The sequence below is a fragment of the Aphidius gifuensis genome, linkage group LG3 (assembly GCF_014905175.1).
Source record: "Aphidius gifuensis isolate YNYX2018 linkage group LG3, ASM1490517v1, whole genome shotgun sequence".
Taxonomy (NCBI): Eukaryota; Metazoa; Arthropoda; class Insecta; order Hymenoptera; family Braconidae; genus Aphidius; species Aphidius gifuensis.
The window spans coordinates 3,939,606-3,951,960 of NC_057790.1; the positions used below are offsets into that span (position 1 = coordinate 3,939,606).

At 23.0% G+C, this 12,355-nt stretch overlaps 1 protein-coding gene across 9 annotated transcripts; it reads right to left on the reverse strand.

Moving 5' to 3' along the window:
- Positions 1–1,486: 1,486 nt before the first annotated feature.
- LOC122851528 (rho guanine nucleotide exchange factor 18) lies at positions 1,487–12,303 on the reverse strand. Of its 9 annotated transcripts, none has more exons than XM_044150798.1 (11): positions 11,847–12,276; positions 11,698–11,776; positions 10,929–11,035; positions 8,927–9,768; positions 8,679–8,860; positions 8,131–8,277; positions 7,721–7,799; positions 7,428–7,648; positions 6,598–6,675; positions 5,992–6,048; positions 1,487–5,910 (listed from the first exon to the last, which is right to left on the reverse strand). In XM_044150798.1, exons 3-11 carry the CDS (start codon positions 10,966–10,968, stop codon positions 2,961–2,963), a joined length of 4,596 nt encoding a protein of 1,531 aa, XP_044006733.1. In that variant the 5' UTR covers positions 10,969–11,035; positions 11,698–11,776; positions 11,847–12,276; the 3' UTR covers positions 1,487–2,960. The 9 variants fall into 9 exon arrangements, with proteins under 9 accessions (XP_044006733.1, XP_044006736.1, XP_044006735.1 ...); XM_044150801.1 differs by having other exon boundaries at positions 8,131–8,274; positions 11,847–12,275; XM_044150800.1 differs by lacking the exon at positions 11,698–11,776 and having other exon boundaries at positions 11,847–12,303.
- Between the last annotated feature and the right edge of the window lie 52 nt (positions 12,304–12,355).

Sequence of the window (12,355 nt, forward strand, 5' to 3'; positions counted from 1 at the left end):
TTAGTTATTTATTTATTATTAAATTGTTTTTTTTTTTTTTTTTCTTTATAGAAAATATAGTTTGACAAATGGTCAGCAAGATGTTATTTATCTATTTATTTTTGTTATAGTAACAAGCCTCGATAAGCTTCAATATATATATATATAATTTATTCATGTTTTTTATTTATTTTCAAATATAGTTTATTTAATTTTTTTTTTTTTCATGTAAGTATTTCAACGATTTTTTAATTTTTTTTATACACGATTTAACAGGAATAATATAAAACTGTTTTATCGTTAACATATTGCAAATTATTTAAGTATATTCTTTTTTTTTTTTTCATTTTTATTTTTTATGTATAAAAAAGTGGAAGTAGAGATATTCATCAACACTGCTCATTGCGAATAAACGTTTACATAAATTGATAAAATTATTAAGATTAATTAGTCTTTGAAGAAAAAATTAAAAAATAAATGCAAGATAAATACTAAACTTTTGCTTATTAGTTGTTTTTTTTTTTCAAATCAAACAATCCATAACACAGTGTTTTTTTTTTTTTAATTTTAAAAAAGAGTAAATTAAGTATTGGGCAATTATTATCAATGTCCACAATATCACAATAGAGAAAGATTTATACAAGTGTAAATTCGAAATAGTAAAAATTAAAATATACAAAAATATGTGATTCATAAAATATATATTGTGAAAGACACAGTGAATATACTCTTATTTATTTACGAATTTATACCCAATTATTTCATTTTTTTAAAACATGATTATTAATAAAATTATTAATTATTAGTTTTTTATTAATTTTCACATGAAAAAGATTGTTTACGCAAATAAATGTTAAAGGCAAAGTTTTCTAATTTTAAAAGAGCAAAAATAGGCCGATAAAATATTACTTAATCTTAACAATAATTTAAACTTCAAACAAATATTTTCATTTGAGTTTTTTTTTTTAATCTAAATAACGAATAATATATATTGTTAAATTATAAACCGACATATCAAATGTCATTGAACCTCTTTAACGTGATGTAACACAATTGTTTTCTTTTCTTTTATTCTAAAAATATTATGAATTTAAGAGATCAAGATTAAATATAATTTTGAGCTAATTATTATTATTGGAATGTTTTTTTTTGTTTATGATTTTCCATTATATTCAAGTTCGTTTATTCACATCTGTTTTTTTTTTAAATATAAATTCATTGAGCTTGTCATAATGAATTTTTAAAATATTATTTCGATTATATTTATTAAAATTTATAGTTCAACTTATTAATTAATACTTAATAAATACAATTTTTCAATAACGACAATTTTTTTTTAATTTTTTTTGCAAACACAACGATGCGAACAAAGTTTTAAGTATATTATTTTGACACGATGATAGATTATCTACTAACAATATAACAGCAAATTCTATTGTCATCACGATTTAGTATTGAGAAAGTTATCGTACTTCTAATATATTATTATTTCTAATTTAATTATTACTCTTTTTTTTTAAATAACATTGTAGCATTTTTGCAGATGATTGATTTATCAGTTTTTAAAATGAAATAAAATATATTTAATGAGCTTTTTATTTGACAATCTCAGTGACAATCCATTGCCATAATAATAAATGCAATAATTTAATTCTTTTTGTTGTTTATTGCGAGAAAAAATATATTAATTTATATTCATTTAAACAACAGCAACAATGGCAGTAGATAATCCAGCCTTTTTCCTGATTTTCGTATAATATGTATTATTTAAAATGACGATTGCTTATTATTTTTTTTTTTTCTCATTAACAAATATTTTTTGAAATTTTAAATGATACTAATGAATAGTTGAATTGATAAGACATTTAAAATTGTAAAGTTCAGAAAATATGGTTTTATCTAATTCAAGTATTTCAACTATTGAGAAAACTAAATATTTGAGGCACAATTGTTTTTTTTATTATGTTTTTTCATGTTTTTTAAATTCTATTTATTTTTTTTTATGTTTTTGTTATTTTTAACATTATTTTTTAAATTTAATTCAGCTCTGTAGTTAAATACTATAATCTCATTTATATATAAGTTTTATTAACTTGTTTTAATTTCAAGACTAATTATTACTTTTACGAAAAACTCAGCTGTTTATATTTAATTATTAAATTTTTCGAACTTGGGTTTTTAAAATTTCATCTACAATAATATTAAGTCTTTTATTATATTTTTTTTTTTATCAGATTAGGTTTTTTTTTCCTTGATTTTTCGATCAAGTTTTCGCAGCATGCAATTTTAATCTTTTTGGTATTGAATTTTGAATTTAAAATGCTTTTTTTTAAATAATAATAATTGTTGAATATAAATGCACACAGCTTATAATATATATATATAGCTTTCCTCCACTTTTAATAATCTTTTTTTTTGTTTAATAAACATTCCATAAGATTAAAAAAAAAACAAGGTAAATTTTAACAAGGACACGTGATGTGTATTTTATACTTATGGGTGTACTAGTCAAATTATTTATATTAGAAAATTTTTCAGTCAGTTTTAACAAATTTTAACGATGAGACTAAGCAACAAGATGAGCTACTTTTCAAGTTTTTTTTTCATATATATATATATATATATATTTATTTATAATAATTCAATGTCGCTAAAAATGTACGACAGCATAAATACTCTTTTGGAATACTTTTCTTTTCATTTTTAATTCGGGTAGATTAATTTGCAGTTTTTATTTCTCTTTAATGGTTTTTTTTTTTTGTTTTTTTTTAAAATTTTTTTTTTTCTCAAAAGTAGATTAATTATTAATCATTATTGCAAAGATTAAAATTTAAAAGTCAAAATGACTTTACACGATTTCTCGGTTGATCATCTCTTGATTGATTTCTTGTTGGTGATGGTGTTGCTGGTGATGTTGGTGGTGTTTTTATTTTTTTCGGTTTTTGTGGACGCTGATTTTTTCGACCAAAACGAAAGAGTCGTCAGAAAAACATAATTTCTTCATCAAGTGGTTGTTGCGGTGGTTCAGGTTTTTGTTGTTGTTGTTGTTGTTGTTGCTGCTGTTGGTGTAGTTGTTGTTGTTGATGTAATAAATGTTGTTGTTGTAATTGTTGATGATGTTGCTGTTGTTGCAGTTGTTGATAATGATGATATTGTGGTTCTGGTTGTGATCTTGTTGATCTCAATGATCTTGTTGATCCAAGTGAGCCGTTATTATGATTGCTACCAAGTTCTGGTGATGAATATGCTGATGTTGATACAACTGCTGGACTACTACCTGTTCTTGTATGACGATCATAACGATCTGGACTATTATTTATAATTGTTGAACAGCTATTTCTCGTATTACTACTACTACTATTATTATTATTACTATTATTAGTACTGTTATTATTATTATTACTGCCACTTGCTAATTTAAGTGGTAATTGTTGTTTAATTGGTGGTAAATTATTTGTTGCTTTTTGTTGATTTGTTGCACTTATTAAATTGATTGGTATTCTTTCTGGTATTCTTTTTGTGTCTGGTAATGATTTTCTTGTATGTATTATATTTGTATCAGATAACTGATTTGATGGATGTGCTGGTAATGATGCAACATATTTACCACCTTTTTTTTCAAATGATTCAATTTGACGAAATAATTGATCACGTTGTTCAACAACATCACGTCTTTCATTTGCCAATTGTTCACGTAAACGTAATAATTCATTTTTTTCTTCTTGTATTTGTAATTTTTCTTGTTGTGATGTTGCACGAAATGCTTCTTTTTCACGTGTTAATTGATCTTGTAAATTACGTAATTCTTCCAATTGACGATTTGGATTTGGTCTATTTTGATTAGATGATTTAACAATTGAATTATTACTATTACTATTATTATTTATATTATGAATACTACCAATACTACCACCACTACCACTTGTACAATCTTTAAATGTTGTTAATTGTGCATTTAATATATCAATTGTACTCATTTGACTACTTATTAAGCTAAATAATTTATAAACATAATGTGATAATTTAATAGCAGCCAATTGTTGTTGTTCTTCATTAATAATATTATCATTTGTTGTTGAATCATCATCTTTTTCATGATCAATAATATCTTTATCATTTGTATTTTGTATTTGTACAACATTACTTAAATCACGCCATGGATAACGTTCTTTATTATGATCAAAACCAGCAAATGTTTCAGCTCTTCTTGGTATACATAATGATGGTGGTATATATGCTTCAGTATGTCTTTCACCAGCTGAACTTAAACTACGTGATAATGAACCACTACTATGTATACAATATGATAATGATGTTGCAAGTCTTGTTGCTTCTTGTACAGCAACAACAACTTCTTGCCATAATTGTGCTAAATCAACACCTTCATTTCTAGTCCATTTTGTATAATCATTTATGTCTTTACATATTTTATCAATTTTATCAATTTTATCAATTTTTTCACTATCAGATAAATGATCATTTGATAATGATGCAGCATAATATAATTTAATTTGTAATGATATTTTTTCTTCAAGTAATAATGCTTGATTAATATCTTTATTTCTTAAATCATCAATAATTTTTTGTATACGTAATTCTTTAGCTTTTATAAATTTTTGTCTTTCATCAAGTGTTAATGTTGATGTTGTTGATACTGATGAATAACCTGATTTTGATGTACCAGATAAATCATTATTATTATTACCAATTGATGAATCATCATCATTACAATCATCATTATCAAATTCTTGTGGACAATTTTGTACAGCTTTACGTATTGAATCAATCCATTTTTGTTTATCCTTTGGTTTAATAACTTTTAATTCAAACATTTCTGGTTCTAATGGATTACTACTTATTAAATAAATACCACGTGATTCTTGTCCAGCTTTTTCACGTACTAATAATTTTTGTAATGATACAACACCAGCTTTATTATCTGGTACAAAAAATACATATTTTTGATCACGTGTTTCAGCTAAAAATATTAATACATCTGATAATACAAGTATCATAACTGGTGTTGGTTTATTACGTCCTTGCATTAAATTTGCAGTACCTTCAAATTTTAATACTCTATTAAATGATAATATATCAGATTTTTTAAATTTTTCACCACGATGAGTTGCAAATGATTTTGCATCAATTTTATTATATATTTCAAGTTTTCTATCTTCACGTTGTTTATCAGCAACACATGCATCAACATCATTTAATATTTCTTTAACTAATAATAATGCTTTACGTAAATTTTCTTTTTCCATATTAACTGTACCAGTTTTAATTAATGGCTCAACTAATAATGGATATTTTGTTAAACGTTGAGTTACAAATAATATACATTCTGGTATACCTTTTTTTTTTAATAATGGATTTGTTTGACAAAGACGTACAAAACGTGCAAATTTTGGTTCATTATTTAAATAATATTTATATGAATCAACAGCATCACGATGACGACTACAAAATTCACCATATGCACTTTTCATACGTGATGAATTATCACCAGAAAATTGTTCAATTAATATATCAGCAATTGTTGGTACAACAGCATTTGAACTTTGACGTTTACGTAATTTTAATAAAAATTTTAAATGTATATCAATTAAATCACGTAAACGTGGAAACATTCTATCTATATCTTGTATACCAAAACGAAAATTACGACGTAAACCATCAGCAAATATTCTTTCCATTGCTAGTAATACTAAACAATGATGTTTTTCAGTTAATACAAATTCATAAATATGCTCTTGACGTTTAACTTCACGTTCATTATTATCAACACGACGTAATGCATCAGTACGACCATATGATGCACTCCAAGAATCTGGCTCTTCCCAATTTAATCCAAGTTCTGGATCAAGACCCTCAATGTCATCCACTGTTATGCGATGTACATCATCACCAAAATCAAATTCTTCACTACCACTATTTTTTAATAATAACAATTATTTATTTATTTATTTATAAAACCTATTTAAATTGTTTTTTTATTTTCTTTTCACTCACCTCAATATTTCACGTTGTCCAGCAATATCACAATCTTTTTCCTCATTAATTGTTTGACTGTAAAAAAAATAAATTATATCATGTTAATTTTTATTACATTTAGTATAATATAATAAATTGAATTTTATTTTATTTTTTATTTATTTTATTTCCGCTTCAACTGTAAAAAAATACATTTATCTATAGAATAAAAACAACATCAATATGTATCAGAACATTTAAAATGAAAAATAAGAAAAAAAAATAAATAATAAATCAAGATCCTAGTTATTTTTTTTAAATTAAAACTTTTATAAGATAGAAAATATTTATCATATAGCAGGCGTAATAATAGCTCAGGCATAGCAGGACAATTAATATATATATATACAGGATTAAAAAAATAAACTTAATGAATAAGTAGAATAAATTTTTTCAACAAGATAATAATATAATGTGCAAAATTTTTGTGAAATAATTTAAAAAACAAAATTGAAAAATGTTTAAATAACAACGAAAATAATGATTATCAACAGTATTTGCAATTTGTGATGTTTTTTTTTTTTTTTTTTAATTAAAAAGAAGTCAAGATCAAACACATCAGTGATATATTCTGGGGAGACTTACTTGACTCCAAGTTTAGTAGCTACACGTCGCCAAGGGCTGTAACTCGTAACTGTTTTCTTGTTGCTTATATCCTTTTTACTGTTGTTAATATCATTTGTATTCGTTCGCAACGGGAGGAAATGCACGGAGGAAGGAAAAAGCACACACTGCATTAGCGCTTACTATTTATTTTACTATTATATTTTTTTTTTATAACGTTTCTTTTTAAAATATTCTTACTGTCTTTTTACCTTTTTTTTACTACAATTATTTATTATTTTTTAAATATTTTTTTACTTGACCGAATTGTGTGTATTGATTATAAGATAAATGATTTTAATTTTATTACCACGAGGTCATTTTATTTTACTCTGTTTTTTTTTTTTTTAAATACATTGTTGTCATTTAAAAAGCTTAGTTGAAAATTCAATTAGTAAATTTATAGTGCAGCTGGTTAATAAATTTATATTGATTTAATTTGACCTGACTAAATTTAGCAAATTATATTATAAACTAAATAATCAATAATAATGGATAAATAAATATTTAATTTATTGATAAAATTATTATTTGTTTTATTTGATTTTTTTAAATTAAAACTATGAATTTTTTTATAAAATTAAAAAGCTGTTAAGTCAGGCTGAGCCTTGGAGCAATCCTTTTAATTTTTTTTTTCTTTTTCTTTGTATTATATTTTGAAAATAAGAGAGTGACTTTTAGGGTCAGTCTGACTGTGTAACTGATGCGTGCGTTAAATATTTCGATAACGACGATTCGATGCATAATATATAATTTAATATTTAATATTTAAAATTTGTTTAAATATAAAAATTTTAATTTAATAAACTAACCTGTTTGAACGCGTTAAACTTTGTGGTGGCAGTGACACAGTTGATCCTCTTTTAACATGACCAATTCCAGAAGCAATTGATACATTTGATATTGATTTAATTGAACTTTTTGTTGCAATACATTTTGACTTTAAAAAATCACTTGTTATTTGTTCTTTAGATGATTGATTTTGATTCAATGTTGTTCCAATATCTGGACTAACTTTTTTAACACTTTTATCCTTAATATAAAAATTAAAATTATTAATAATTATTATCAATTATTTATCAAAATAAAAAAATCAATTATTTACCTTTTTCTTACGAAAAAATAAAGAACCACGTTTTCTTCGTGGATTTTTTTCAGAATGATGATCATCATAAACAACTCCACTGTAAAAATGACATAAATTTATATAATTTATTTAAAAAATAATAATTTTTCAACATTTATATTACTTCTTTTAATTATTTAAATATTTTAAATATCATTTTTTTTTTCTTTTTCTTTCTGCAAGCATTAAAGCTAGTTAAAATTATTTTAATGAAATATATATAAATTAAAAATAAGCGAATATAATTATTAATATACTGACCGTTTATTTATTTATTTACTATATTATTTACTCTCTCAATCTCTCTGTCTCTCTCTTGTTATTATGATTAAATGAAAATATATGAAAAAAAAAAACCAAAAAAACCTCGGTGAATTTACTTTACTCACTCGGTCACAAGTTCCTCGAGAGATGCCTGAACATTACTCGATCCTTGGCGTATCAAATCTTCATGATATGCATGACCATGAGCTGTATGAATATCCTCAGTCTCAGTTTCACTTCCACTACCTTTCTCGTTTCTTTCGTGCCGTCTGCTGTCATGCACGATTGTGCAAAAATTTTTTTTCTTTTTTTTTTTTTTTTTTTTTTTTGGTGCAATATTACAAACATACACATGATCATAATCTAATTATATATCAACTAATAATAAAAATATAAATATAGGTATATACTTGTAGAAAAAAAAATGAAAAAAAAAAAAAGATAATTTAAAATAAATAAATAATGTTTTATTTAAAAAAATGAATTGATAATTAATCAAATTAATATTTTTTTTTTTTGTTTTACTATGCATGCAAAATCAAAGTCTCTCTATTTTATGTTTAAATTTAATTACTATTAAAAATATTATTAAAAAATTGCAGATTAAAGCAAAACAAACGCAGTGTTTGTTTAATTAAAAATTTGATTATAAAAAAAATATATAAAAACTTACGTTACTGATGGTACATTATGTATTTCAGTTTCAGCATTATTTTGACCAGCTGGACTGACAATTGACGGTGTTGAAATTGATTTTTGTAGTGTTAAACGTGATCCTGGTGCACCGGGTAAGAGACTATTTGTTTCCATTAATCTTTGGGTTTTTCTTTTTGCTGCCACTTCTTTTAAATCAATCTATATAAAATAAAAAAAGTCTATCAATTAATTATCAAGTTATTTTCAAATATAAAAAAAATATACCTGAACAAAATCAGCTTCATTTAAAGAATGTGTACTTATTTGTGATCTACATGATCTATTAGCAACACTAACTGTTGATGTTTTACTATCAATAACAAGATCAATGTCACTATCCAAACTGCTCAAACTAATACTACGTTGTCGTAATGGTTGAGTTTGTAAATGATTATGTACATCATCATAATCATCATCAACATTATTTCTGTGTCTATTATTTCTCGTTTTTTCAACATCAGTCCAACTACGTCGTCTATCAGTATTTAATAAATCATTTTTAATTTTATTATTACCATTTTGATAGTGTGTTGGTGAACTATTTGTTGAACAATTATTAATTAAATCTGGATCAGAATTATTATTTATATTATCAATTAAACCAAATTGTTTTTTTGTTTGTTTTAAATATTGTGAACATAATGATGGACATGATGAACTTAGCCTTCTATTATTATTCAATTTAGGTAATTCAAATTTTGTTATTCTCATACGTTGTATCCATTTTGTTATTTCATGTAATTCTTGTAAATTATCTTCAAGTATTGGATATGTTACATTAAAACCAGGTGAATTTGGTGTTATACTTATTGTTGGTACAATTGGTACTTGTTGATTATTAATATTTATTTGTGTTGTTGTATTTTTAGTATCATTAACACTTGGTGTTAATGTCATTTCATATTTTGTATTATAATTTATATTTTTATTATCCATATTTACATTTGTATTTAATACAGAATTATCACTGCTTATTATTGATGGATCATTACAATCTGGTAATTCAGAACCAATATAATCAGTTATCACATCCTCATCACTATCTTCACCGCTGTTTGGACAATCATCTAGAAAATTAAAAATAACAAAATAAAACATTATTATTATTATTATTTAACAAGTCTTTAAGAGGTCAAGTTTATTTTTAAATTTTCTCAATCATTTCATGATGACAATGGGTGTTTTATTGATTTAAAAAATATTTTTTATTAATATTCTTTAGATTTTTTAATTAATATTAATTCAACAATCAAGATGACAATGTTTTTATTTTTATAAAATTGAGTACGATGGAAACTACGTTTATCGTTTATATCTCTTTTAAGGTATTTAATTTTAGCACGAATAACAAGAATTTATAATAGAAACCAGGTCACCGAGATGCATTCATTGTGTTACTTTTGTTGTTGTTATATCTTATCGTGATATTAACAATAACATTTAAATTATTATTGTTATTCTTATATTTTTAAAATAATATTAATCAAGGTCAAAAATTAATAAATGTCTAAATTAAAAAATAAATATTAATCTATAGACTTTAATTTAATTATGAAAAAAAAAACAAAAAAATATGTATTTACATTTGATTGTAATTTTAATGATATAATAACAGTTAATTTTTGATGATTTTTTTCATTTTTTCAATATAAAATTTGCTGTAATGAATTAAATCACTGAAAAAAAAAATAAATTTTATGTTATTTTTTAAACTTGATAAATTTGTATGTCATGGACAAGAATTTTACAAAAACAAATCAATAACTTTTATGATTTTATATTTTTTTAAAACAAATAAAAATAGATTGATTTTATAAAATTTGATATTTTTGTATATATAATAAATATATTTAAATTTTATACTGTTGCTATTTGTCAATTTATATCACAGTTTGGAAATTGATTCACAACCCTCGACTGGTTTACCACCTTACACCCCTTCACATTACCAACACACGTCAATATAAATGTATATATATATACACCAACACAAAAAAAAAATATATATTTAACTCTCAAGTACATAAATTTCGAGGCCACAAATTCACAACTACTAAATTTAATGAGAAAAAATAAATAAAATTCAATTATCAATTTGACAATAACAAACAATTAAAAATATCCCATAAAATAATTGACAATTCAATAAACATAATTAATTATCTAAATTAATAATTATTCCTGTGAAAAAAAAAAAAAAAAAACGAAATTAATAAAAATAACTTACCAAATGAAAATGGAGCAAGTGCATCCTGTCGTTTATCCATTTTTCAAACTTCATATATCAATAACAATTAAAATTATTTCATATAATTAAAAACCAACACTTTTACACTGAAACAAAAACATATTTTTATTATTTATATTATATATTATTTTTAATTAAATATTTAAAATTTACACTAAAATCATTCAACAAGATGATCATTATTTTTTGATCGTCCACAAGTTTGTTTAACAAGCACGCATATTATAAACAAAACTATTAAAAAAAAATATATATAAATAGGCGTTTAATTAAAATTTACTTTTTTATTTAAATTTTGAATATAATAAATTAAAAAAATCTGGATAATGGAGCGTGGGTTGTTTGTCGATAAGTCATTGTTTCCGGAGTTGAAAATCGACACTTGTTGCCAGGGAAAGCCACGATCGTCTCAATCGCATGTACACACAAACACTAATGTAAAAATACTCCTCAAAATGACAGGTAGCTTCCCTTGGCCATTTTTTATTTCTCCTTATATATATATTTACTCATTATTATTATTATTTTTAATATATTTTTTTATCTTTATTGTAATCACATTATATAAAAATAAAAAATACTCGTTTTTTTTTTTTTTCAACAAAAAAAATTAAAAAATAATTGTCAAAAAACAACACTAAATGTATATTGTCAATGAGTTTTTTTTTTTTAGATTTATCAAAAATATAGTAATGAATTATATTTTAATTATAAATAAATTTTAATGATTAAATTATTAAATACAAACCCGATAAATTGACGCGTCGACAGCTGTCAATATTATTATTAAAAAAATCACACGACAAAAACACTTGACATTATTGCACCTTAAAAACACACAAATTTAAACAATGAAAAATTGTTATAATTAATATTAATTAATTTATTAATACATACATTATTAATTATTGTGATGATGATGATTGATATATCCTATATTTATATTTATTATTTGCAAAATTTTAGTGCGTCAACCATTTTCTTTGATGGGTAGACGCACACACTGTGAAGTTTGATGATGTTGTGGTTGTCAAATGTCAATAGACATACCTGTATGCTGTATGTACAATATATTTTTTTTTTATTTAGGTATATTTATTGTTTATAAAATTTATATATACTATTTATGTATTAATTTTATAATAAATATAATAATGAAGATGACAGTTGAAAAAATAAACACACAACACACCATAAATAAACACAAAAATGCGTTTATTAATAAATATTTATAAATTAAATAATTAATAATTATATATCAATTATATTTTTTAATTATATGAAAATATAAAAAACACCAATGTGTTTTTGTAGTTTGCAACAAAATGAATGACTTTCTTATTTTCCATTTACAATAATAAATAAAAATAAAAATAAACAAATGAAAAAAAAAAAAAACTTCATCG